The sequence below is a fragment of the Sciurus carolinensis genome, chromosome 16, assembly GCF_902686445.1.
Source record: "Sciurus carolinensis chromosome 16, mSciCar1.2, whole genome shotgun sequence".
Lineage (NCBI taxonomy): Eukaryota > Metazoa > Chordata > Mammalia > Rodentia > Sciuridae > Sciurus > Sciurus carolinensis.
The window spans coordinates 66633475-66661394 of record NC_062228.1 but is presented as its reverse complement, the minus strand read 5'-3'; the positions used below and the strand labels follow the sequence as shown (position 1 = coordinate 66661394).

Here is a 27920-nt window from a genome sequence, read left to right as displayed (position 1 = left end):
CAAAACAAAAAGAGGTGTTTGGGGAAGCCCAATGTTTTAAACGTTTTCATTTCTGCAGTGAGTCAAGAAAGGATGGCAAATAGAAAGCAAAGATGCTTAGAAGAAGAGAACGGTGAGCACAAGAACAGATTCTGACATGAAAAGTAGGTCTTCAGGTCATGCCAGGTCCTGTCCAGGACTGGCGAGGTCCAGCTGGTGTGGAAAGTGTGAACGCCACAGGTAAAGGGAGAGTGGCCCATGCTTCTGGATGTACGTGATCCTGAAACCAAGAAAAGAATTTTAAGAGGAGAGGAAGGTTTCCTCTGCCAGATTTTTAAAAAGGATGATCAGATGTCAAAGTAAACAACTGTACGACTTGAACAAGATGGTTGAGGTCCAAATGGGATGCAGACTTTAGGAAGGATGTTTCTGTCACCATTGTGACGATTCTGAAGGAGGCAGAGCCTTCACAAGATCAGAGTGGAAGAGGATGGAATTCAGTGCTGTGTTCATCAGCCCTATGGGGATGGACTTGGATGGATGTGCTGTAAACAGTAGCCGTTTCTGAGCTCCAGGAGGAAACCCGGAGCGGGAGGCGAGGACTTCAAACTTGTGATGGCAGCGAGGAGCATCTCGGGTAGGCCAGTTGCCTACAGTAGCAATGCTCTCTGCAGGTGTGCAAAGAGAAGTGCGTCCTCACGGGAGGGAGAGGCTTAAACAAAGTGTTTTAGTTGTAGAGGGACACAATACCTTTTTTTTTTTTTTTTAACTTTTGTGTGGTGCTGAAGATCAAGCCTAGTGCCTCACACATGCCAGGCAAGTGCTCCCCCACTGAGCCACGGCTGCAGCCCAGGAAGCAGACCTTTAAATGTAGTATGTAGTGTTCCTTCAGAGACCAAATGGAGTGCAAAACAGCACTATAACCAACGCTGGACACAAAGGAGGAGCAACACTACCAGTCCAGCCCCCATGTCACAGAGCAAGGAGCAAAGAAGCCCAAAGGCCATCAAAGCCACAGAGAGAGCCTCGCGGGATGGGTGGGGCTGAGGGCACAGGAGGCCTGCTCTCCACCCTGCCTGCAGCTTTCCTTCCCTGTGGTGTTCTAACTGGGTAACTAACGATTGCTCCAGAGCACCGGTGCACCAGCACACAGCAATTCGTTTGTGTGATTGTAGTTTTTCTTCTTTTGTTTCAGTGTTGGTGTGATAGTAATTTAACAAAGTGTCAATCAAAAACAAAAGGAAAAAGTCACCCCTCTGCCAAGTGAGGCTTGATTCCAGAAAGACAGGAAGGCTCCTTAGCTTCTTATTGGCTATGTTATTCAGACTCTGTTTGTTCTTTCAAGACTCTGTTTCCCAGGACGCCTAGCAGGAGGAAGTCAGTGGGTCCCAGTGAGTACAGACTTTGTGTCCTGGGATGACTGGGTGGTGTCCCTTCCAGGGACAGGTAGGCATGTTTATTTGCATAACTGCAATATGCTAAAGGTCCTTCCTGACCCCAGGGAGGTTGAGAGGGCTGGTCCTGCCACACAGGAGGTGCTAGTTGCAAGCAGGAGTCCTGAGCTAGGTGACCCCAGAGGATGAATGGACATGCAGACGATCACATGGTTAAGAGTGTTGTGGAAGTTAGCTGAGGCCACTCCTCTGTAGAAACGCTGCCCTAGATGTGGCATAACCATGAGTGCCACTAAAGCCCACCAAGAAACCTGGCCTGGAAGAGCCAGCCTCTGTGCTCACTGGACTGGCAAGGATTCTGCTAGGACTGAAAAGTCACCTCAAGTACGGTCAGGTGACATGCGGGTGGAGGACAGAGGAGGCGTGGTGTCTCCAGAGGCCCCTTTCTGGGTTTGAAGAGCTTTACAAGGTCCATTCCGCAGAACCGGCAGCCTTTCTGTCCTGGAGAATTTCCCGTTCTGAAGGTAAACTGGCTGGGTGCAGCGTGGTGGTAGAGGCCTGCCAGCCTGTGCAGGGCCCTGAACTGTGATGGGACTGTCAGCAGCACAGGAAGAACATAGCTGAACTCTACAGAGATTCTAAATGACTTCAACTTCTAGAAATTCCAACTGAAAGGAGGTATAATAAATAGGAAAAAGGACAAATCCACTGTCACTGAAGAACAGGCTGATGAGGAAAACACAACAGCATGAAGCCAACCCTGGGGTTCAGATGGAGCCTGCTCATGCACCCCTAGAACCCCCTGAAGCCAGCCCTGGGGTTCAGATGGAGCCTGCTCATGCATCCCTAGGACCCCTGAAGCCAGCCCCTGGGGTTCAGATGGAGCCTGCTCATGCACCCCTAGGACCCCTGAAGCCAGCCCCTGGGGTTCAGATGGAGCCTGCTCATGCACCCCTAGGACCCCCTGAAGCCAGCCCCTGGGGTTCAGATGGAGCCTGCTCATGCACCCCTAGGACCCCCTGAAGCCAGCCCCTGGGGTTCAGATGGAGCCTGCTCATGCACCCCTAGGACCCCCTGAAGCCAGCCTCTGGGGTTCAGATGGAGCCTACTCATGCACCCCTAGGACCCCCTGAAGCCAGCCCCTGGGGTTCAGATGGAGCCTGCTCATGCACCCCTAGGCCCCCTGAAGCCAGCCCCTGGGGTTCAGATGGAGCCTGCTCATGCACCCCTAGGACCCCCTGAAGCCAGCCCCTGGGGTTCAGATGGAGCCTACTCATGCACCCCTAGGACCCCCTGAAGCCAGCCTCTGGGGTTCAGATGGAGCCTACTCATGCACCCCTAGGACCCCCTGAAGCCAGCCCCTGGGGTTCAGATGGAGCCTGCTCATGCACCCCTAGGACCCCCTGAAGCCAGCCCCTGGGGTTCAGATGGAGCCTGCTCATGCACCCCTAGGACCCCCCTGAAGCCAGCCATGAGGTTCAGATGGAGCCTGCTCATGCACCCCTAGGACCCACCTGAAGCCAGCATCTGGGGTTCAGATGGAGCCTGCTCATGCACCCCTAGAACCCCCTGAAGCCAGCCCCTGGGGTTTAGATAGAGCCTGCTCATGCACCCCCAGCACCCACCTGAAGCCGGCTCCTGGGGTTCAGATGGAGCCTGCTCATACACCCCCAGACCCACCTGAAACCAGCCCTGGGGTTTAGTGTGAAGCCTGCTCATGCACCCCCAGACCCCCCTGAAGCCAGCCCTGGGGTTCAGATGGAGCCTGCTCATGCACCCCAGTACCCACCTGAAGCTGGCTCCTGGGGTTCAGATGGAGCCTGCTCATGCACCCCAGCACCCACCTGAAGCCGGCTCCTGGGGTTCAGATGGAGCCTGCTCATACACCCCAGCACCACATGAAGCCAGCACCTGGGGTTCAGTGTGGAGCCTGCTCATGCACCCCAGCACCCACCTGAAGCCGGCTCCTGGGGTTCAGATGGAGCCTGCTCATACACCCCAGCACCACCTGAAGCCAGCACCTGGGGTTCAGTGTGGAGCCTGCTCATACACCCCAGCACCACCTGAAGCCAGCACCTGGGGTTCAGATGGAGCCTACTCGTGCACCCACAGCACCCACCTGAAGCCGGCCCTGGGGTTCAGTGTGAAGCCTGCTCATGCACCCCAGCACCCACTTGTAGCCAGCTCCTGGGGTTCAGATGGAGCCTGCTCGTGCACCCACAGCACCCACCTGAAGCCGGCCCTGGGGTTCAGTGTGAAGCCTGCTCGTGCACCCACAGCACCCACCTGAAGCCGGCCCTGGAGTTCAGTGTGGAGCCTGCTCGTGCACCCACAGCACCCACCTGAAGCCGGCCCTGGGGTTCAGTGTGGAGCCTGCTCGTGCACCCACAGCACCCACCTGAAGCCGGCCCTGGGGTTCAGTATGAAGCCTGCTCATGCACCCCCAGACCCACCTGAAGCCAGCACCTGGGGTTCAGATGGAGCCTGCTCATGCACCCCCCAGTACCCCCCTGAAGTCAGCTCCTGGGGTTCAGATGGAGCCTGCTCATACACCCCAGCACCCACCTGAAGCTGGCCCTGGGGTTCAGTGTGGAGCCTGCTCATACACCCCAGCACCCACCTGAAGCTGGCCCTGGGGTTCAGTGTGGAGCCTGCTCATGCACCCCAGCACCCACCTCTGTCAAGGACACAACCAACAGAATCTATCCAAAGGAGTCCCGGGTGCACTCACAACTGTCCACCCCCAGGTTATAAGTTAAGTCAGTCATTTCTTGAAGACCCAACAGGGGCTGCCTGTGTTCTGGAGGAGGAGAAGATGACAGTGGGTGGGTGGCCTGTGACCTCCCTGCTGGAGCAGACGCGCCCCTCCAGGGCCTTGGCCAGTATGTCACCATGTGGAGTGTACCTTTCATTTTTCTCCTTCCCCTTGAAGCTGGTGGGCCCTGAGTCTCTGACCCCTGGATGCTGAGTGACAGATTCGTGCATCTCTCTGGCATCCTTGGCAGGGAGAGAGACTGCTGTCCTCTCATAAGGACACAAGGTCACACACTTTCCACATTGTGAAGCCGTCTAAACTTGGGCTGTGAGCTTTTAGCTTCAAGCAGCTGTTCTGGCTGTTGTGTTTTGATACACATTTCAAATGCATTTCGTAAAATGAGGTCTGGGTGTCAGTCGTCTGAAGAGCATGCAGAGCCTCCCTGGGCTGGCATGAGGTCTTAGGGCTCCCCCTGCCCATTTTCCTGTACAGGGGTGGAGCAATAGGCACCCTATGCCTTTTTGGTTGTTTCTCAGGAGATACTATTTTTTAAATAAATTTCATTTTCCCCTCCTGTTCAAATCTACAGTTTTCTGGTTTAAATAAATTCTGAAGTTCACATGCAAAAAAAAAAAAAATTGACAGAACTATGCAAGAGACCTCTTGTTGAGGGCCGTCTTGGACAAGATGGCGCCTGGCAGTGAGCAAAGGGCACTGGCTACCAAAATAAGGAAGTACCCAAAAAGGCTGCTTGACTACTAGTTCCTTGGAGACTTATGATGTGTTAACGCCAAGCTCAAGGATTGGCTATCTAATATCATGCCGCATGAGGACAGCTCGTGATTTATATAGTGCTATGCTGGCATTCCCATGCATGCTCTCCTGTGTGAGAGAAAGCTTTTCTATAATTGGCTGATAAGCTAGGAGCATGGGGGAGGAGAGAGGGAGAGGGAAGAAGAAGGAAGATAGAGGAGAAGAAAGGAGACAGAGAAACAGAGAGGATGCAATAAATCTCATCAAACTAAAGATTAGTGGTGTCTCCTTTCTCCGCGCCAGTTCCGCTGGACGGAACAAGTGGTGGTGGCCTGTACGGGGAACTTCTTTCTCCTTCTGCGTCCTCCCAGGTAAGTAACTTAAAGTAAGCTATAGGAAAACTAAGTAACTTAAGGTAAGCTATAGGAAAACTGTAGGATAACCTCCTGGGAATCTCTGGCCAGAGTGTATAAGGGGGAGGTCACATAACCCTGGCGAAGGGGTCACATAACCCTGGTGGAGGGGTCACATAACTCCAGAATGGGGTCACAAGTGTCAAAAAATCAAATGATAAGAATCATACAAGATGTGCTTAAGGCTAATGGGACTGCCGTAAAATGATCTACTGTAGCAGCTTATGTAACCACACTGGCCAGGGTTAGTCCTTGGTTTTTGGAAGAGGGAGTCCTAAATATTCCACAATGGGAACTTCATAAAGAGGATCTTATCAAAGTAGAAAAGCAATCCCCGTTACCTAGAGGTACTTTTCCCATGTGGCAGCTCATTAAGGAATGTCTAACATCTGAGAAAGGCAGAGTAAAAACTTTAGTAGAAGAAGGAAATATGTGTCTGGAAGAGATAAAGGAACAACTAAGTGTAACTTCTCAAAAAGAGGAAGAAAAGGAGGAGGGGCTTACCAGGGAGGAATTAGAAAGAGCATCAGGGACACGGTCACCCCCATCACTTATATCAGGAAGGAACACCAATCCCTTCCTGGAGGCAGCAGCTCCCCCACAAGCAGCCTGCCCCCTGTATCCCCCAAGGTATCCTTGGGAGGAGTAATCTCATGCTATAAATCAGATGGGTTTTTCACCATGGGGAGAAGAAACCCCCATTAAAGAAACCTCAGGGGGCTGGGGAGATAGCTCAGTTGGTAGAGTGCTTGCCTTGTAAGCACAAGGCCCTGGGTTCAATCCCCAGCACCCCCCCCAAAAAAAAAAAGAAACCTCAGCAGTCCCACAACTCTTCCCTGTACTAGAGGACCAAAATAGACAAAGACTCCACCAACCTCTGGATTTCAAAACAGTAAAAAATTTTAAGGAAGCAATAGCTACGTACGGTCCACAGGCCCCATTTACAATTAGTATGTTGGAATCAGTAGTGGGACTAAATCTAGTTCCGGAAGATTGGAAAAGGCTATGTAAAGCTGTGCTATCAGGGGGGCAGAACTTAGTGTGGAAGACTGCATGGCAGGAAGCCTCATTAGAAATGACATGCTGTAACGCTGCCGCAGGCTTTCCCCAAAGAAATGTAGAAATGCTGACAGGAGAAGGAAACTATGAAGGTATTCAACAACAGATTATTTATGATCCTGAAGTGCACGCACAAATTGCTGCTGCTACCACTAAAGCCTGGAAATTAATTCAAGGGGCAGGAGATTTACAGGGGCAGTTGTCCAAGGTGATTCAGGGAAGTAAAAAACCATTTGCAGATTTTGTTGATAGATTAATTCAAACTGCTGCCAGAGTATTTGGAGATTCAGAACAAGTAAAGCCCTTAATAAAACAATTAGCTTATGAGCAAGCAAATAAATGGTGTAAAGAAGCTATAAGACCATGGAAAAATAAAGATTTAAGTACCTATATAAAGGTCTGCAGGGATAACAGTGATGCAGTCAAAACAGGACAAGTAATAGCCGCTGCTCTTCATGGGCCAAATCAGGGGTCACTGAACCATTAAAGATAACATGGAAATTCAATAATCCTATCTGGGTCCCCCAGTGGCCCCTTTCTAAAGAGAAAATAGAGGCAGCCCAGGAAATAGTTAGTCAACAATTAAAGGAAAACCATATCATTCCTTCCACTTCCCCTTGGAATACACCCATTTTGTCATAAAAAAGAAGTCTGGGAAATGGCGACTCTTGCAAGATCTGAGAGCCATAAATTCCAGTATGCAGATTATGGGCCCAGTGCAACTGGGTCTCCCCTCATTAGTTGCTATTCCAAAACATTGTCATATCATCTCTATAGACATAAAAGATTGTTTCTTTTCCATTCCTGTTCATCCCGAGGGTAGCCCTCGATTTGCCTTTTCCGTTCCTTCTTTAAATAATGAAGGGCCTAATACTAGATACCAATGGGTGGTCCTTCCCCAGGGAATGGCAAATAGTCCCACTATGTGTCAAATATATGTTGGCCAGGCTATATCACAGATTAGACAGAATTATAAAGAACTTTATTGTCTCCATTATATGGATGATTTTTTTTGGCTCATAGGGAACAGGAGACTTTATTAAGGGTATTTGGCAATATTATTGAAACCCTACAAAAATGGAGATTACATGTGGCCCCAGAAAAGATGCAAACCCACAGCCCTATTACCTTTCTAGGACATCAAATATTAGATACCTGTGTTAGGCCACAAAAAATTCAATTATCCACGGAAAAGCTTAAGACTCTAAATGATTTCCAAAAATTATTAGGTGATATAAATTGGATAAGGCCAAATTTGGGAATCACCACTGGTCAACTTAAGCCTTTGTTTGATATTCTCCAAGGAGATTCAGACCCTACATCCCCCCAAAATTTAACTCCTGAAGGTAGAAAAGCCTTGAGGTTAGTAGAACAAGCTTTAGAAAATGCTTATAGTGATAGAGTTGATCTATCCTTGCCTTTTAGCCTCATAGTATTAGATTCTGAATATACTCCTACAGGTCTATTGTGGCAAACTGGACACCTGATATGGATCCATTTGCCAGTGTCCCCCAAAAGTGTTGTTTCCTCGTATCCTGTGATGGTGACAAATCTAGTTACATTAGGACTTAAGATAGCCCTTCGAGTTTTTGGAGTTCATCCTCAGACAGTTATTGTCCCATGCACAGCAAAACAGATTAAAATACTAGTTAACAATAATGAAGATTGGGCAATTGTCTATTGTTCCACCCTGGCCACATTTGATAATCACTTGCCAAGTTCACCTATTGTCAGCTTCTTCAAAAGACATCCTGCTATTTTCCCTCAGATTGTTAAGGCTCAACCTATCCCAGCAGCAAATACAATCTTTACAGATGACTCCTCCTCCGGCACAGCTACAGTCGTTTCTGATAAAGTACAGACTATTATTACTTCTCATAAGTCTGCTCAAAAAACTGAGCTAAAAGCAATAATAACTGCCTTACAAACATTTCCTGAGGAACCTTTAAATATTTATACTGACAGTCTCTATATTGCCCAGCTTGTGCCACGGCTTGAGACAGCTGGACCCATTAGTCCTCAATCTACCTTACAACAATGCTTTTATCAGGTACAAACTCTTCTGTGGGCTCACAAAGAACCTTTATATATAGGCCATATCAGAGCACATTCAGGTTTACCTGGGCCTTTAGCTCAAGGAAATTCTACTGCAGACTCAGCTACTCGAGATCCTCATGTATTTAATATTGTAGAAGAAGCAATTAATTTCCATAAAGATTTTCATGTCAATGCTACTACTCTCAAAATAAAATATAACATTACAAAAGAGCAAGCCAGAAATATAGTAAAACAGTGTCCTGCCTGTGTGCCTCATTTATCTGTTCCTCATTTTGGAGTAAATCCTAGAGGACTCCTTCCAAATCATCTATGGCAGATGGATGTCACCCATATCCTTGAATTTGGTACTTTAAGATTTGTACATGTAACTGTAGATACCTACTCAGGATATATATTTGCTACCGCCCATACAGGGAAAAAGACAAAAGATGTAATCAGTCATTGCCTTCAAGCCTTTGCTACTATGGGAAGGCCAAAATCATTTAAAACAGAAAATGGGCCTGCGTATACTTCTTCTTCATTTCAATAGTTTTGCTCAAAGTTTAATATCTATCATTCTATAGGATTGCCCTACAATCCATAAGGACAAGCTATCATGGAAAGGGCTAATCAAACATTGAAAGTCTGCTTAACTAAACAAAAAGGGGAAATAGGGGCATTAGCCCCTCCCAAGAACAGACTTAACCTTGCTTTATTCACCCTCAATTTTTTAACTTTGGATGCTATGGGCTGTACTGCGGCTGATAGACATTTTAGTGGAAAGTCTGGTGGCCATCCACAAGCAATGTGGAAAGACATCTTGACTGGGTCCTGGAAAGGACCTGACCCAGTATTAATTTGGGGGAGAGGATCTGTTTGTGTTTTTCCTTAGGACCAACAACAACCTATCTGGGTCCCGGAGCACTTGGTAAAAACTATCCATAAGAAAGAAAATGGCACCGAAACACAAAATGATGGTGGTGGTGGTAAGCCTGCTGTTGTTAGCTCTTCCTAAATCTTTTGGGGATATATCACTCATGGTGCACAAATTTTCCCTCAATTATTTCCTAGTACAGAACTTCTAGGTATCCCTTACCTACCAGCTGGTTCCACTGTAAAGCCACTTATTACTAGTCTAAACTTCAAGTTAAGAGGTAGTTTTTGCTTCTTCTGGTTAGCCACCTCAGAAACTGCCATGATAGAGGGAGGCAATCTCTCTCTCATTCAATAAAGGTATAGTCAAAAGCAAGCCTATATAAAGGGAAGTATTCACCTGTTTATAGTTATACAGGGTGCGAGGCCAATTACTCTTCCTTTTATCAGGCTTTCCCCCCTACTCCTGTGTGTGTCACGTCTCCATTTGTGCTCATTCTGTCTAAGAGTTCTAAGTTTAATATTAACATTACTAATAACAATGATAATGATACTGAGGTCCTTAACTGTGCTAACCAAGAGTGTTATGTATCTAGTTGTTGGAATGCTTCATTATTTCCTCTGGCTGTGATTGCCAGGATTCCTAAATTTATTCCAGTCCCAGTGACCTTAAATCATAGTGAGTGGAATTTCCTACCCGTGAGAGCAAAAGAGATTTTGGTATCTCAGCCATTATAGCCATGGCTGTTGCTGCGGTGGCTGCTGCGGCTGCTGCCACTGCTGCTGGACTTGCCCTAGGACCTGCTATTCCTACTGCTCATGTGCTCAACAACCTGTCACGAGCCACTGCTGAAGCATTAACAGCCCAGGAAAACATCAATGCGCATCTCGCCACGGGAATCCTGATTCTAAACCAAAGAATGGACTTACTCAAGAATAAGTGGACATGTTGACTGTTACCACACAGATGGGCTGTCTAGTGCACCCAAGCACTATGTGTTACCCCTATACCCTATTCCAATATTACTGCTGCTGCAAATCTGTCCAAACAGCTTGGAAGCATGCTTAATGGGACATGGACTAAAGAGTTTACTAATTTGACTACTCTATCAAGAAATTTATATTTTTGGTAAATAGTACTCAGGTCAAGGTCCCAGGTATGCCAGAAGCCATTAGTTTCTTATAGTCAGCACTACAATTTGGTAACAATGGATGGGAAGTTTTGCTATGATGGGATTGTTGTTCTTGCTGTTCTTATTGCTGCTCAGCTATCTGTTGTCTCTAAGGAGGCATCAAAGACAGCAAGCCTTAGTGGTATGGCAAGCCCTTATGGCCATGGACCAAGGCTCTGATCCTCAGATTGGCTCTCCCAATTACAGGGCTGGTAGTCAAACGGGTAAGCACAGGGTGGACTTAATACCAACCTAAAACAGGGATCAAAGCATGCCAACAGCTCTTTCACTCCCAATGACAGGTAAGGATAAGGTCTGACTCTGGCACCTAAGACAGGCACAGTCGCTGTCCTTTTCTTTTTATAACAAAAAGGGGGAGCCTGTTGAGGGCCGTCTTGGACAAGATGGCGCCTGGCAGTGAGCCAAAGGGCACTGGCTACCAAAATAAGGAAGTACCCAAAAAGGCTGCGTGCTTACTAGTTCCTTGGAGATTTATGACGTATTAGCGCCAGGCTCTAGGATTGGCTATCTAATATCATGCCGCGCGTGGACAGCTCGTGATTTATATAGTGTTATGCTGGCATTCCCATGTATGCTTTCCTGTGTGAGAGAAAGCTTTGCTATAATTGGCTGATAAGCTAGGAGCCTGGGGGAGGAGAGAGGGAGAGAGAGGAAGAAGGAAGATAGGGAAAGAACAAAGGAGACAGAGAAACAGGGAGGACGCAATAAATCTTGTGAACTAAAGATTGGTGGTGTCTCTCCGCACCGGTTCCGCTGGACGCAACAACCTCTGGCTTAAGCTGACTCCCATTTGTGTAACATCAAGCATTACCATCTATCCTAGACCACACCGCAGGTTCAGTTTATACTTGCTTGGAGGAACAGCTGGAATTCTCCTTTCTCATTGGCTCTTTTTCTCTTTTTCTTTCTTTTTTTTTAGTTGTACATGGACACAATACCTTTATTTATTTTTATGTGGTGCTGAGGAGGGGACCCAGGGGCCCACTTGTGCAAGGCAAGTGCTCTACCACTGAGCCACAACCCCAGCCACTCTCACTGGCTGTTTTTGTTGTTGTTTATTTTTGCTTTTTGTACTGGGGAGTGAATCCAGTGGGGCTTAACCACTGAGCCACATACTCAGGCCTCTGAATTTTATTTAGAGACATGGTCTCACTGAGTTACTCAGGGCCTAAGTTGCTGAGGCTGGCTTTGAACTCCAGATCCTTCCCCCTTGGAGCCGTGAAACTACAGGTGAGCGCCACCACACCTGGTTCTCATTGGCTTTTGAGTTAGGGTAGACAATACTTGCTACAAATAGACCCCTAGCGAAATTACTGCAACACTAACGAGACTGATTTCTGCCAGGTGTGGTGGTACACGCCTGTAATCCTGTTGCTGGGGAGGTTGAGGCAGGAGGATCACAGGTTTGAAACCAACCTCAGCAATTCAGGCTGTAAACAACCTAGTGAGACCCTGTCTTTAAATAAAATATAAAAAGGGCTGGGGGTGACTCAGTAGTTAAGCACCCTGGGTTCAATCCCAGGTGCCCCCACCCCAATGAGAGCCCCCGTCTCACCCACTTAGCCTGTGATCTACTACTGACTCCTGAGTTCCCTGATCCTCTTGGTCATGTCACTGGCTCACCGTTAGGCAGCAATCCAATCAGCGAGGACCTGGATTTCTGATTCCCCTCACTGGTAACCTGGGAAATTTATATAAGCAACAAAGGATCAAGTAGACACAGGTAGGACTTATCCATTCAGCGAGGCCCTAAGTAACTCAGTGAGACCCTGCCTCTAAATTAAATAGGAAAAAGGGCTGAGGACGTGGCTCAGAGGTTAAGTGCCCCTGGGTTCAGTCCCCGGTACCGAAAATAAATAAATACTCCATATCGACCACCGGCACGAACACTTTTTTAATCGCAGCTGTTTAGGATTTTAATCTGGTTACAATATCACTCCTCCTGCAGCCTCGGGAAAACTCAGAGTCTCTCCTGAGACTCGGGGGGACAAGGGAGCACGCAAGCCTCAGAGAGGCAGGCGGGGCTCTCGGCCGCCGCCTTCCTGCCCGGCCGTTCCGCGCGCGCCACCGCGCGGGGCCGGCGCTGCGGACGCCCCGCAGACCCGGAGGGCGCGCGGGGCTCGCGAGGGAGACAGGTGCCCTCGTGCGGGGCCTTGCGGAAGGCCGGGCTCGTGTCCGTCCCCGCGCCGCAGGCCGCCGCTGGGGCCCGCGGGTCCCGGTTCCCCTCTCGCCGCGAGCTGGCTCTCCGCCGGAAGCCATGTGTGTCCTGGTTCGGGTCCGTCCTGGTGGACGTCCTTGTTTCAGTGAACCGCTGATGGATTCCAGGAGACCCACAGAACAGACTCGCCACGGAAGGGTCGCTTCACGTGGAGAAGCCATGCGGTCAGCGCCCCTTCGGACACCAGCCCCAAAGTCCAGGGCATCGACCAGACCCGGGTGTCGGTGCAAACTCGACGCAGGTAAGCATCTTCGAGTGCAACGGCGTGCGCGCCTGCAGCATGAAGGGCTGCCCCGACTTCCCGCCGGCCGGCCAGCCATTGCGCAGACCCTGCTACCGCGGCCGCCTCAGAGTCAATCCGGAGCGACAGCGACGCCCCCATTGGCCGAAGGCCCGACGGGCGGGGCCTCCCATTGGTCGCGTGGCGGGGACCGGACGCTCCCATTGGCCGAAGGCCTGGCTTGCGGCGGTTCCCATTGGTCCGGCTCGGCGCCGCGCCGCGTGGCCTTCTGGGAGTTGTAGTCACAGCGTCACAGGCGTGGCCGCCATTGTCCCGCGGGCGGCTGGTGGGGTGGTCGTCTTGCTGGGGGCGTCTCTCTGGCTTGGGGTCGCCTCGGGCTCGGGTGCTCGATCCTTCGGCCAGGATGGACTGCGAACACGAAGCGGCAGCGGTGGCGATGGCCGCGCGGCCGGCGGCGGCACGGCCTCAGGTAAGGAGGACAACGGCGGCGGGCCCGGGCCGGGTCCCCGTGGCCACTGGCCTGCAGCCCGGCTCCCGCCGCGGGCGGCTTTCTGGGCCGCGCGGACAGCTAGGCGTGTGGCTGGCGGAGGACTGGCGGGCACTGTCGCCCGGAGATGCCGAAATGCGTGAGCCAGCAGACACCCAGCGCCGGGGCTGCGAGGCCCCCTTGGGAGGGAGGACCTCCGAGGGAGGCCGGGGCCGCGCGCGGAGGTCGGTCACCGCGGCGCTGGGCAGCCCTCCGCGGGGCAGGAACCGGCACGACCCCTTTCCGCAACTCCGAGTCAGGTCTGTGCGCGTGTGGTCGGCCTGCCTGTGGGCCGGGAGCGCACTTCGCGTTTGGGTCACAATGTGAAACTGCTGATGGTCTTCAGATATGTGTCACCAGGGAATGTGCGTGGAACGTGACCTGACTGCAGTTTGTGCTGTGTGTGTGAGATCTGGGGATTGAGCCCAGGGGCGCTTTACCACCGAGCAACAGCCTCAACCCTTTCCAGTGTTTATTTGGAGGCAGGGTCTCGCTAAGTTGCTGAGGCTAACCTGGAACTTGTGCTCCTCCTGCCTCAGCCTCCTGAGTGACTGCGATTAGAAGAGTGCACCACCGTGCCCAGCTGTATTTTGTTCTTGGCAGGGAATAAGCAATAAGAAGTGCTGGAGAAGTGTATGAGTTATTTGTTGCCGTGTAACAAATACCCCCAGATCTTACTATCCTGAAAAAATAAATAGCTCAACCCTTTTTGAAAGGGTGGGAATCCTGGAATGATTCAGCTGGTGGTTCTGGCTCAGGCTCTTAAAATTAAAACAGGATCTCACCCTAGCCATTGCCACTTCAGAATTGATGGCTCACACACATGGCTTTTGGCAGGAGGTCTTGTTTCTTCCCATGTGGGCCTCTGGAACTGCTTGGGTGTCCTCATAACATGGTGTCTGCTCTCTGTAGAGCCAGTGATTCAGGAGAGGGTAAGGTGGTAGATGCCTCATGCCCAGGGAACAAAATTCAGACCTTCATTTCCACAGTATCCTATGAGTTACACAAGTAAGCCTTGCTCAGAGCAGGAGGAGACTACACAAGGTCTGGAGATCATTGGGGGACCATGTTGGAGATTGTTTGCCACAAAGCAAGGACCAAAAGTGAAGGGCTTCACAGTTACTTTCTTGTGGCTGCTTAAGTCACTACAAACTTGGTGACATAAAACAACACACATATTCTAGAGGTGAGACGTCTGAGAGGAGTTTCATTGGACTGGAGTTAAGGTGTGAGAAAGGCTACCTCCCTGCCAGGGTTCTAGGGGAGAACCTGTTCCTCACTTTTCCAGCTAGGAGAGCTGTAGACATGGCCTTCCTTGCCTCTTGGCCTTTTGTCTCTTTTCAAAGCCAGCAGTGTAGCTTCTTGCTTCAGTGGCCCTGCTGCCTTCTGTCCTCTATAGTCAAATCTCCTCCTCTGCTTGCCTATTGGACACTTGTGATTGCATTTAGGACCCAACAGGATAATCTCTGTGTTTTTTATTAATATTTTTTAATTGTTGATGGACCTTTATTTTATTTATTTATATATGGTGTTGAGAATCGAACCCAGTGCCTCATACATGCCAGGCAAGCGCTCTGTAACACAGCCACTGCCCCAGCCCCAATCTATTTTAAGATCCTAATCACATCTGCAAAGTTCTTTTTGCTGTATACCATAATGTTCACAGGTTCTAGGAACCAGGACCTAGATATCTCTGGGAGCCGTTATTCAGCTTACTATAGCCAGGTTAAGAAGGATCATCCTGTATTCAAAGGTGAGAAAAAGCCATTCACTTGTTTTAAGCAGGTGTGACATGGGATGGCGCCTGGGGAATGAAGGTAGGAGAGATACCAAGAACTGAACTGAGGCCTAGAAAAAAGAGGAGGGGCGGAGCCCAGTGGCAAGGTGCTGGCAGGTGACTGGGTGGTCTGGTCAGTAGAAGAAGAATGTGGGGCGGGCGGAGGTCTGAGCACAGTCCCTCTGCTCCAGGCGCCAGCAGTGCAGGACAAGAGGAGGGCTGCAGGGAGACTCGCAGGACAGCCAGACACAGGCTCCTTGTGTGACGGCACCGAGCAGCTCCTTGTGTGACGGCACCGAGACCTCCGCCTGCGGGACTGTCACCAGCAGCCATGCAGAGTGGAGCGCTGGGGCCGCTGGGGGCAGGCGGCAGGAGAAGCAGGTGTCAGACCTTCTGACTAGAATGAGAGGGCACGGGACAGGAGCAGAACCCTCTGTTCCCAGCCAGCCGCCCTGTAGGCGTCAGGCCAGAGCCACGTGGCCACCAGTTCACATTTTCTTTAGCATTTTCAAATCCACCTAAAATTTTTCTTTTTAATTGCACTCTTTGTTGTGTGCTTTGCTTTGTATTTCCCTGATTAATGATGCTGAGCATCTTTTCATGTGCTCATTTGTCATTTGTGTATCTTATATATCTTTCTTGCAGAAGTATCTTTTCAGATTCTTGGCATATTTTGATTGTGTTGTCTTTTCTTATTGAGTTGTAAGAGTTCTTTTTATGTTCTAGATATAAACCTTTGGTGTGTGGCCCCCCACTTTCTTGAGAGTGTCCTTTGAACCACAAAAATCTTTTAGTTTTGAAGTCGAATTTATTTATATTTTCTTTTGTTTGTGCTTTTGGTTTCATATTCAAGAATCCTTTTCCAAATCCAAGGTCACAGTGACTTATCCCCATGTTTTCTTCTGGGAGTTTTATATTTTTATCTCTTATATTTCCATCCTTGCTTCATTTTCAATTAATTTGTACATATGGTGTGAGGGAGAGAACCAACTTTTTTTTCTTGCATATGGCTTCCAGTTGTCCTATATTATAGCTTTTAGCCACCTAATTCCCATTTCCACCCCAAAGGAATGATGCTTAGTACATATGGAAACTGGGAGACAGTGGTACTACACACTTGGGGTCTCCTGGGGAAGAAGTAGCTAAGCCAAGACTCTGATCCAGAAATAGTTGACTTTCAAGTGTACTACAACCAGCACACAGAAGAATTTTGTGACATGTTTTACAAACACTGGAATTACTCACATAGACAGCCTACTAAGTTTCTACCTTGTCTTTAGACATTGGCAGTTCTGACCACTTGTGCCCTGTGTTTCCCCACATTCAGTCAGTTCCGAGTCCCTGTTGCCCTTTCAGACAGGGCATGTGCTCCCTGTAACTTCTGGCCCCACTACTCACAGGGTAAGTCCACTTGTGGGCTCTCAAACTGGCTCTTAAAAAGTCACTTGAGCCTGCCTGGTCCCTAAGGTAGGCGAGTTTCCAAGCCTGACCATACACCCCTCTTTTCAGGGAGGATGATGAGCCTCACTTTGTATTTACAGAGCAGTAAGTGTGTTAGTATGAGTTAGCTTTTGCTATATAACAAAAATAGTAGCTATTTCTCTAGCTCAGAAGCCTGAAACCCAGGGTTAGGCTAGCCTCTGTTGGTGGATGAGTCCTGATGGCCTGTCTGATTGCTTGTAGGTAGCTGTGGTTGATCTTGCTGTGTGCTCTTACATATCCACACTTAAGCCCACTCCTGCATCTCAGTAGGTGTCCAGTGAGACGTGGCTCACGTCACTCACATTGAACATCCTCTCAGAACGTGGACCTGCCCACTTTCCTCTTTCCCATTCTTCCTCTGCCAGAGAACCTTGATGGAGATGGTCCAGCTGATGGAGACTGTTTGTGATGTTTTAGGAGCCTGTGACCTTCAGGGATGTGGCTGTGGACTTCACCCAGGAGGAGTGGGGGCAGCTGGACCCTACCCAGAGGACTCTGTACCGTGACGTGATGCTGGAGACCTTTGGGCACCTGCTCTCTGTGGGTAAGAAGTGCTTTCCAAGCTCCAGAGGCTGAATCTTCCTGCCTTATAGGTTGTGGGGCCCTGGGGTGAGGACCTGACTTCAGTCCTGTTGCCTGTGGGGCACATGTGGGAACGGGGAGGCACCTACCCTTTTCTATCACAGTGCAGAGCCTGCACCTAGTCTCACGGTGTCTATGTGTCCTGATGGCCAGAAGTCTGGGCAGAGCCAGGGCTGGTTCTCTCCCTTCAGAGCAGCCCCCACCTCCTGTGCCTTTTCCTCTTTCCAGGTCCTGAGCTTCCCAAACCTGAAGTCATCTCCCAGCTGGAGCAAGGGGCTGAACTCTGGGTGGTCGGGAAAGGAGTCACCCAGGGCTGCCATCCAGGTGAGAACCTACCGGGAGTGTTGCAGGTGGTCAGTGGAGATTCATTCTGTGAAAGGAGTGGCGCTTCGGGGTCCTCAAGGCCACCCCCTGCCCTGGGAGACCTTGCAGCATCTGAGTCGTAATGTTCACAGCCGTGGTCGTGACACCTGCTGAGTGAGCCAGCCCTCCACCTGCAGAACCCCACGGACCTCCTGGAGCCCCTAGCCGGGAGCCTGCCTAGAGACGGGTCAGACTCGCTGGGCCTGGTGTCATGGGCAACCTCTGCCTGGCACAGCCAAGTCTGGGGTATACCACATGTGCACAGGGAGCCCCCCAGAGTGGGTGGTGGGCTCCGCCCAGCTCAGGTACCTGGAGGCAGCCCTTCGGAAGGCAGCCTCAGGTCTGCCTTCATACCTGCTTCTGCATTGTAGCACCCCGCCTGAGCCCTCCTCCTGTGAACCCAGAAACCATTCAGCTCTCCTCCCTGCTCGCTCTCTGCTCCCCCTCCTCCCAGGTCTCTCCTTCCTCACCAGCCTTCTCCACAGGCCTTGTCTGGTGCCTCAGCCTCTTCTTTATCTTCTTCACTTTGTTCTTGTGTATTTAGATTCTGTAAACCTGTTCCTGGGATTGTGTTTAGCTGTAGGTACCTTAAAGCCAGGTTGGGGCAGCTCAGAAGAGACAGGCATTTTTCTCACAGAGCAGAAACCCTGAGTCAGCTGCTGTTGTTGCAGCTTAGAGATACCCGGGCTGGTGGTTCTGTGGTTCCCCTGGCCTTTCCTTAGACTTACAGTGTGACTACTGCAGCTCCAGCCATCACATCGGTGCTCCAGGTCGGAAGGAAGAAAAGAAGGGAGCAGAGAGGAAGATTCATCTGTCCCCTCTTATCAGAACCGAGATAACCATTCATAGGGGTCGATTACTTCCTCATCCCCTGACCCTGGTCAGTAGGGAAGTGGAAAGGAGGACATCTGGAGTGCGGGGACTGACTAGGCTCTGCAGACCTGTCCCTAGGGCTGCTGCCTAGTGCTGCGGCCACATCTGGATGTGGTCAGCAGTGCCTGTGGATCGGCCTCCCACTGCCCCGTTCAGAGGCCACCTGTGCCCTGTGCCTGCCTGCCTGGGCAGCAGGAATCTGCAGCAGACCTGTGGTCCTTCCCTGGCCACTAGCTGTCACTAGTGGCTGTCATTTGAGGCCTGCTGTGAGAATCAGATCCTCCTCTAGAGGTCTGCCTTCGACTCACAGGCCCCATGCCGTGACTGAGTAGCGAGTGCCCTGCGGTACTGAGCGGAGGGTCCTGCTGGCGCAGGTTGGCACGGCGCCAGGACTGTGGCTGGTCTAAGGACCTGATGTCCAGACAGTTACCGGTGCTGCACAAGCAGAAGTTCACAGCTTATGAAGAGGCCCACTGCCCAGTTCACGTTCTGGACTAGTGTCCTGTGGCTGCTTTACAAAGTACCACATTCCTTTCTTTTCTCAGAGGCCCAAAATGGTTTGTCAGGACTAGACTTCTGGTGGCCCTGGGCACCGTGTCTTGTCTTTTCCACCATGTCGCTTGGCTGGTGGGTCCTCTTCCATTTCCGGAGCACCTGGTTCTGACCTCTGTTCCCATCACCACATCCTTTCTGACTCGGCTCTCCTGCGTGGGTCCCCTGAGGTCCCTGGGATGATGACCTTCCACTCTCAGGCTCAGTCGACCACATTTGCAGGCCCTTTGCCAGGGAGGGCCACATAGCCACATCTTCCAGGACTTGGGCATGGCGTCCATGGGGGACCGTTGTTCAGTCACCACTCACTTTATCAGAAGACAGCGTGATTCTTCATTTTTAAGGGAGAAGGATGCTCTGCAGACAGATCCGCGCTGCTGGTGCACCCGCGTTTGGTGGGCTGGGTGCCAGTGGTCCTGAGCCCCTCCTCAACCTGTTGCTCATCTTGCTTCCTTTCTTACTGCTTCCCTCTGGGGCCACAGCCTCACCTGCCGCAAGTCGCCCGGCCAGCTGTGGTCTTAGCGTTCCTCTCAGCTTCTCTCTCCATGGACTGCTTTATCTCTGGGACAAGGTGGCCCCCAGATGCTGGGCTCAGTGGTTTTGGAGGCAGCTGGGAATGTGGCTCCCGATCTGGGAACCCCAGTGCGCTCGGGCTAGAGCGGAAGCCTGGTGCAGCCTCTGCGCTGAGGAGGAAGCCTCCCTGCCGCCCAGGGCACGAGTGTCCTGCCCGTGGCCCTCGAGTGCGGTGTTTTCAGGTCATCCGTCACAGCTGCTCTGGTGTCCACTTCTCAGACCTCCCTGGCCAGGGGCCTGCTCTGGTCTTTGCCCTTCCCACTGGCAGTACTTGCCTGGACCAGAGTTGGCGCTGCTGTCACATTGATACTCTTGGGGACATTGTCAGGCTGAGGGCTTTGAGCTCACCACGTGAGCCCCTCCAGCAAACCCTGCTGAGGACCCCCAGGTCCTCAGTGCCGGGAGTGACAGGCTGGCCCTCGGCAGAGGGAGCAGTGCGGCAGGACTTTGGTGGGGTGGCGGGTGTCCAGGTTGTGGGAAGGGGGTCCAGTCCACCCTCAGAGGTGCATGCAGGGGGAGCAGTGAGCGGGGCCGACTGGTGGGGACGGTCTGCTTGTTGCCTCAGAACAACTTCATTGAGATTCAGTTCCTGTTGTTAAGCTCTTCTGTCTAGCGCGTGTGTCGGTGGCTCCCATGTCCACCGCCACTGTGATCCCAGAGCCTTTCTGTGCTGCCTGGGTCACTCTGGCTACCAGAACGAGGTTCCACAGCCTGGGTGTGTTTGCTCCGTCTGGAGCTGGGAGTCCACCTGGCTTCTTTGACCATTGTGTCCGGCTTCTCTGATGTGGCTTGGTGTTTCCAAGCCCATCCAGTCGTCCCGTGTGCACACTTTGCTCCCGTGACTGAATATACTATTGAGAGAACAGGTCACAGTGTGTCCATCTCCTCATCAGCCGCTTCTGACAGTGCAGCTGTGAACAGCATGGAGCACAGGATTTTGTGTGAACTGAGCTGTCTTCTGTCATACCACTCTGGGTGCTGTGCAGAGTTGAAGTAGGGGGCTTGAGATGAGGGGCCCAGCTCCTTTCCTGTGGCCAGGCCCTCGTTTTCCCTGGAGTCCCTCCTGCATTTACTGAGATGGATTTTTGAGCGCCTACTGCCTGAGATGGATTTTGGACTCTAGGCACTGACTGGACACTCTGGTGTGACACAGTGACCCCTGAAGGAACAGACGTGTGACGTGTGTCATGGGCAGGACAGGTGAGGAGGGCAAGGGCTGGGGTGAGCCACAGAGTGTGAGCTCTCGAAGCCGCTGTCCCGGGAGCGGGTGTGCCGAGGGAGCCCTGGGGCCCTGCAGGGCTGTGGCCACCTCTGGAGCTGGGAGTCTCAGAAGCAGACCTCTGGGTCTTCAGGAGGACCAGCCTGCTGACGTCTGCCTCTTAAGACCCCTGCGTTGCAGAAGGGAACCGTTAGGTAAAAAGCAGGCCTCCTCCCAAGGGGCTGTTTGTGGTAAGTCGTGGTGGCCTCAGGAGGCACCCGAGGTGTGCAGCTGTGTTTGAGTTCAGGGAACTTGGGCTTGGGATAGGAGGAGGATCTGGGGACTTTCCAGGGAGGTCACGACCCTCCTGGGAAGTGACAGGCCTGGGGTCTTGGGGCCTGTCTCCGCTCCCTGTTTTTAGTTGCAGGTGGACACAATACCTGCATTTTATTTATTTATTTTTGGGGGTGCCAAGAAGGGAGCTCAGGGCCTCTCGCGTGCTGGATGGGCTCTCCTGCCACTGAGCTACAGCCCTGCCCGGCTCCCCGTTTTTCCCTGCTCAGAGTTCCCTTTTCTTTCAGGCTGGGAGCTGGCGCCCACAGGGCTGGTGTCACCCAAGGAGCAGGGACTTCCTGAAGAGGAGCTGTGTCCTGCCTCAGAAAGGCAGGGGCTCCCAGAGGACCCTCCTTGTCCCGCCACACCAGAGGGAGCCTGGGAGCTTGAGGGCCAGGGCCAGCCCATCAGGAAGGGCCTGGACAACTTGAGGGGACTGGAATTCCTCCTCAAGGAAGCACCACTTCAAATTCAAGGCTCCAAAAGTCTCAGACTTGGGGAAAACCGTGTCCACGGTTCCAACCCAGATCCGTTCCCAGAGATCTCTAGGAGAGACTATTTCTGTCCTCGTGACTCACAAGTTACACAAGCAGAGCAGGACTCGCTCTCAGTCAGTCAGCAGACTGGCTCCCCAGAACCCCAGCCCTGTGAGCGCCGTGCCCGCCCCAGAGTCCCTGAGCAGGCGGCTCCCGGGGCAGAGCCAGTGCGGAGCCCAGGGCCCGAGAAGCCCTACAAGTGCGCCGACTGCGGAAAGGCCTTCCACCACAATGCCCACCTCACGGTGCACAAGCGGATCCACACCGGGGAGAGGCCCTACACGTGCAGGGAGTGCGGCAAGGCCTTCAGCCAGAACTCCTCCCTGGTCCAGCACGAGCGGATCCACACCGGGGACAAGCCCTACAAGTGTGCTGAGTGCGGGAAGTCCTTCTGCCACAGCACGCACCTCACCGTCCACCGCAGGATCCACACCGGGGAGAAGCCCTACGCCTGCCAGGACTGCGGCCGGGCCTTCAACCAGAACTCCTCGCTGGGCCGGCACAAGCGGACGCACACAGGAGAGAAGCCGTATACCTGCAGCGTGTGTGGCAAGTCCTTCTCGCGCACCACCTGCCTCTTCCTGCACCTGCGGACCCACACGGAGGAGAGGCCCTACGAGTGCAGCCACTGTGGGAAGGGCTTCAGGCACAGCTCCTCCCTGGCCCAGCACCAGCGGAAGCACGCTGGTGAGAGGCCCTACGAGTGCCGGCAGAGGCTGGTCCTCCAGCAGGCCCCAGCTCTGACGGGGCACATGTGGGCCGGCACACTGGGCTGCAACCCACCTCTGCACCAGGATGAGAGGACTCCCCGCAGCGATAGGCCCTTCAGGTGTGATCAGTGTGGGAAGTGCTTCATTCAGAGCTCCCACCTCATCCGCCATCAGATCACGCACACCCGAGAGGAGGAGCCCGGGGTCCGGGCCCGAAGACGCTGTGGCCGGAGTTCACAACTTGTGCGGCGACAGCCCACAAAGGCAGGAGAGAGCCCTGGGGACCAGTCCAAAGCAGGGCAGCCAGCAGGCAGGGCGCTGGCCTTGTTTGACCTCCGTGAAATCATGCAGGAGAACAGCCCCGTGCACGTCATTGGGGTCGGGGAGCCTTCTCTGGGCGCCTCCGTGTTGTTTGACATCAGAGAATCCACATAGGAGAGAAACTCGGGCAGCCCCTGGACCACGGGTGCAGGAATGTGGTAAGTGTGCCAGCGCGTTCCTGGTGAGAGGGTGGGCGTAGGTGCTGAGGGCAACCTTCGGCTTTCAGACACCTGAGGTTGGTGGCTCCAGAATCTGTCAAGCCGGTACCTGGCGATGATCCCCCCATTTCCCTGAAACGAGTCCCCATAATAAAACCTACCCGCGGGTACTGTGCACAAGTCAGCATGTGCCTATTTGTACAGGATGGAATGAAGTCTTCACAGTAGAATAGCGCGCGTGAGTCCGCGTGGGATCGAATTCCCCATAATAAAACCTACCCTTGGGTACTGTGCACAAGTCAGCATGTGCCTGTTTGTACAGGATGGAATGAAGTCTTCACAGTAGAATAGCGCATGAGTCCGCGTGGGATCTTGCCATGCTGCTGTGTGGCCCGTTAGGCGGGGACCTGGGGCGGTAGCCCCTCATTCGAGGCGGGTGTGGGGTTCGCTGTTGGCCTCAGCAAATCCAGTGAGGGGCATTCCTGTGCCATAGTAGCGAATAACTCTTGCAGAAGTTTTGGAAAAAAACAAAATGTTGCAGTTCTGGGAAACTAAAGTCAAAGTGCTCACAGTTAGGGCCTGTCTGAAGTCTAGTCAGCCTCATTCAGCATCCTGCAGCTGGTTCCTCACCTACCCGCCTGGGCAGCAGGCCGGTTCTTCAGTCATGGCAGCACACATGGCTTTTGCCCACATTCCAGCCACACCCTGAGGTCATCCGCAGAGGCCCACACCTCTGGGATGGCACCTGCCTGGAGACCACAGCCTCAGCACCGGAGACAAGTACAGCCGCAGGTGTTCTGCTGGCCGTGACTGGGGAAGCAGGCGCTGCGGCTGGGTCAAAGCCAAGGATGCTGCTCAGCAAAGGCTCTTCCACCCAGTGTCCGTCGAGCCCACCCAGTAGTAACCAGCCGGCCTTATCAGATGGAGTCGTCGGCTACTTAACATGCAGTGCAGTGTCGGTGACGCCTCCACCGTTTTGCAGTATTTGAACTTGCTGTGAAGAGTGTGGAGAATCCACCACTCTCCTGAGTGACCTTTTAGCGTTTGCTGTTTTGAAACAGGAATGACATGTTTCCACTGTGCCCCACCCACCATCACGTCCCTTTCCTACCCTGAATCATGTTGTCCCAGAAAACATTTTGTCTCTATTTCTGAATATATTTCTAAAAGGCAGGGAGTGTCAAGGTACACCAAGCTGACCATGTTGATCACAAGGACAAAGTCATGTTTATATGATCATCCTAAGGTTTTGGCTTTTCAGCCATGTTGATGTTTGCCCTGAGGGTTTGCACGCAGCTGGCTCTGAGTTTGAAGCAGGGCGGTGCCCCAAGGTCACTGTATCCTTCCCCTGGCCATTGCAGTAAAGGAAAGAAAGTTCATTTTACCTAATGTCTGTGTTGAAACAAGAAAATGATAAAATTTTGTTGAATGTCAAATAAAACTGTATTGTTAATGTCATTCCTAAACAGATGTTGTGGAATATCGGATTTTCACTTGTTTTATTGCCTCATAGATTTTGTTCTACTCTAATCATAATCTAAACAAGATCTACTCAGTGCATTTGGTTAGTTTTTCTTTCTTAAATCTCTTTAATCGTGCCATTTTTATTTAATCTTTTATTTGTTAGAAAGGAAACAGAATAACCCGATTTGTCCTGCGAGGGCCTGCAGTCACCACGTGACTCCGCCTGCCCGCAGCTCTTCCCACCTTGTCCGGGGCCTCTGCTGGAGACCATTGGAAGACCTTCCCTCCGCTGTGAATGCAGGAAGAGCTCGGCTTTGTTTTCATGGGAATCAGAACATTCTGGCATGACCATTTAAAGTCCAGCATGGGAGACTTCATGTTGCCACCCTGCAAGTGTCCTGAAGAGATCAGGGGTTTCTGACCCTCATCGCACAGTTCCTGACACAAAAAGAACACGTGCCTCACGGCTGGTCTTTCCTGTTGCCCAGCACCAGGCTTGTACTTGCCCAAGGTGTCAGCCTGCTCTTTGGCCTAAGGGAGACCAGCTTTGGCCTGCCCATGTGCCCTGGCCACAGCCCCTGCCTAGCCTGCAGGACTGGGCACGCGCTGCCCTGGCTCCAGGCAGGCGGTTCCTCCACGGGGATCGCCCATCGCCGCTGTGAAGGCACAGTGGCCGGTGGGAGGAGGGATCATGACCATCTCCATGTGTGAAAACTGGTCCCCAACCATAAACTGCAGGAGCACTGTTGGATCACCTGGGTACAGAGCGGGCAGAGCGGTCTCCCTGGGAGAATCCCACTACGCAGGGTGATTGGGCGGCAGCACACACTGTCCCCGAGATTCCCGCCACCCCTTGTTCCTCAGATGCTGGGAAGGCCACCTGGTGGGGTTTCTGTAGGGCAGCCTGGCTTCTTTGATGCTCTGGATCAACCTTAGGTCTGTCACCAGAGGTAGGACCCCGACCTGGCCTTGGGGTCCTTCCCTGCACTGGGCTCTCCCTCGGGGGATGTCCTCCTGTTCCTCTTCCCACCTCTGAACTCACAGTGACTCTGTGGTCATCCCTTGCCCCGGGCCACTTGCTGGTTCACTGTGAGCGTTTACATAGCTACCAGCTTGGCCTGTGATAGTTCTGTGAAGTCGTTGCATTTTACAGATGAGGAAAACTAGTCACAGGGCAGAAATGACCAGCTGCTGCAACTGGAGTAACCAGTGCAGGTCCAGGGGTAGGAAATGGTGGACTCAGTTTAGTGTCAGCACCCAGTCAACAGTGGCCAGAACAAGTGGGCTTTGTTTAGGGACCAACTTCAGCCACTCGGCCAGGGCAGAGCCAGGGTGCTCTGCAGTTCTTGCAGCCTTTCCCTCATGGGCTCAGAAAGCGCTGAAACCCCAGGCATCACGCCTGTTGTTGAGACTGGAAGTGTCCGGGGAGAACAGGCCAACACTCATCTCTGATGGAGCTTCAAAGCAAAGCCTTTCCTGGGAGCCTCGGCTGCGTGTTCGATATGACACTGTCCCCCAAGACGGAGTCACAGCCCACTTAGCGTTTCTAATCTGGTGGACAGGTCGTGGGCAGGGGGTGCTGGATCGGCGGCACCCCGGCTCCAGTGTTCCCACTCCGGCGGTGCCAGCTCCTGCCCAGACCCTCTGACCTCTGCTGCACAGAAGCTGCCGAGCCCCTAATGGGGCCGCGGGCATTGCCTCTGCACCCAGACCTCCGGCCTGCTGACCCTGCAGCTCTCCACCTCGGCCTCTGGGACTCACAGCCTCTTCAGGGCTCCAGCTTTCCCCTCGCCCTCCCAAGCATCAGGGTCCCACGGTAGACGGGATGGTGGGCCTTATCTACACCATGGCTTTGTCTCCCACCCCACACCGGAGCCTCTGGTGCTTCTGGGTGTTCTGAACTCCAGGCCCAAGCAGCCTGCCATTGGGCAGCTCCAAAGCGTGTGCGGTCAGCTCGGGAACCCAGCCTGCCTGTTGCTTTGGTGGACGCGTGCCATCCCACTGTGCTCCTCCCCATCCTCACAAGCGCCCTGCAGGCATCTCGGGTCTGTTTGCTTTGTCCACCCCAGCCCCCCAGGACAGCCCTCGGAGGAGGCGTGGCCTCTGCAGGTGAGGCAGCAGGATGTGACGCAGCCTGGCAACAGGCCTCACCTGGACCTTTCTGTCCTTACTGCCCCGTGTGGAGCGTGGGTGCAGAGGAAGGCTCCTCCCTCCAGGGCAGGGACACCGGCAGCCAGGACACGTCCAGGGCTCTGAGGCCGGGCATGGGCCACCCTTTCCCTTCACCTTGGCCCCAAAGTCACATCCTGAGGGGAGGAGCTGGGGGTGGCAGATAGGGGACCCTCTGAGTGAGATGGGAACAAACTGGCAGAGGAATGGGCAGTGGAAATGAGCATCTCAGTTTATCCTCAGTTCTTGTCCAGGTGCAATGTTCCTTCCCATTTCCTTAATGTTTTGAAATAGACAAACTCCTCAGGGGAAATTACTGAAAACTAGGGGAAATTCATGGTTTTATCTGTATGTGAGAGTAACTCAGTCCTCTGTAGCCAGACTTGGAAAATGCACAGAAAGTTTTTAACAAGTGAAAATTCGTTTAAAAAAATCTTCATACTTTAACCATCTACAAATAGTATCACCACATAGATTTTCTATTTTTCCTTGAAGTTTTTATTGAAATATGTATACATGTAAACATAGTGTCCATCAAATCAAATGTAGTGACTTCATGCAGGAACCCGAAATCCTCCTGGCTCCCTCCTAACAGGCACTCATTATATTTTGAGCTTTTTCCCTACAGAGAAGTTCATGCAGCTTGTAAAGCCGCCTTTCAGGGGATCCTAACAATGTGCCCCACTGTTTGCCCTGCCCGGTGTCTCGGGCGTGGGAGCACCCGGGGCAGTCCAGTTGGCCACTGAGCCCCGAGTACCAGGCCCATCCCGCACCATCTACTATGCTGCTGGTCTCACAGCAACCTCCACATGCACCGTGGAGAGCGGTTAGTGAGGGACCACAGCTGTCCAGGCGGGGTCAGTCCTTTCACACCAACATGGGCCAGAGTGGAAGCAAGCACGGTGTGCACCTGGTGTGCTTCCATTTGCTTAAAGAGGAATCTGCTGCTCGCACAGTCTCTGAAAGGATAGACACACTGGGGAGCAGTGGGGGCCAGAGGAGGAATAATTCTCACTCTGTGTCTTTATATTTTTGGAATTTTGAAACCTGTAAAAGTATTACGTTACAAAAATAAATTTAACAAAAACCTTCTCTCAAATTTTTATAATTTGCAGGTTTACTGTCTGCCTCCCCGTCCCCATGTTTGCAAGAGCAGGGACTGCTGTGTCTTACAGGTTACCTGTCTACCTGTGTGTGTTTGTGTAACAAGACCGACTGAGTGTAAAATAGCCTCTAACTCCTGAGGATACCGGATATGAAAGGTGGTTGTAGGAGTGGGGTTCGGGCTGTGGCCCTATGGTGGAGCACCCTTGCCTAGGAAGTGCAAGGCCCTGGGGTCAATCCCCAGCACTGTAGGGAGAGAGATAAAAAGTGGTTGTAACGCAAAT

General features: G+C 52.2%; 1 protein-coding gene across 3 annotated transcripts; it reads left to right on the top strand.

Annotated features, from left to right (window-relative positions):
- The first annotated feature begins 13192 nt into the window (after positions 1 to 13192).
- On the top strand, positions 13193 to 27625 carry Znf8 (zinc finger protein 8). 3 transcript variants are annotated; one of them, XM_047528343.1, is made up of 5 exons: positions 13193 to 13384; positions 17118 to 17244; positions 17511 to 17606; positions 21423 to 22899; positions 24597 to 27625. In XM_047528343.1, exons 1-4 carry the CDS (start codon positions 13319 to 13321, stop codon positions 22853 to 22855), a joined length of 1722 nt encoding a protein of 573 aa, XP_047384299.1. In that variant the 5' UTR covers positions 13193 to 13318; the 3' UTR covers positions 22856 to 22899; positions 24597 to 27625. The 3 variants fall into 3 exon arrangements, with proteins under 3 accessions (XP_047384299.1, XP_047384298.1, XP_047384297.1); XM_047528342.1 differs by having other exon boundaries at positions 24527 to 27625; XM_047528341.1 differs by lacking the exon at positions 24597 to 27625 and having other exon boundaries at positions 21423 to 24418.
- The last annotated feature ends 295 nt before the right edge of the window (positions 27626 to 27920 follow it).

Excerpts from the sequence above, each read along its gene's own strand:
- Znf8 (XM_047528343.1), top strand. The coding sequence starts at position 13,319 with ATGGACTGCGAACACGAAGCGGCAGCGGTGGCGATGGCCGCGCGGCCG. Across the intron at positions 13,385-17,117 it reads CGGCGGCGGCACGGCCTCAG|GAGCCTGTGACCTTCAGGGA; the intron begins GTAAGGAGGACA and ends GTGATGTTTTAG. Across the intron at positions 17,245-17,510 it reads TGGGCACCTGCTCTCTGTGG|GTCCTGAGCTTCCCAAACCT; the intron begins GTAAGAAGTGCT and ends TCCTCTTTCCAG.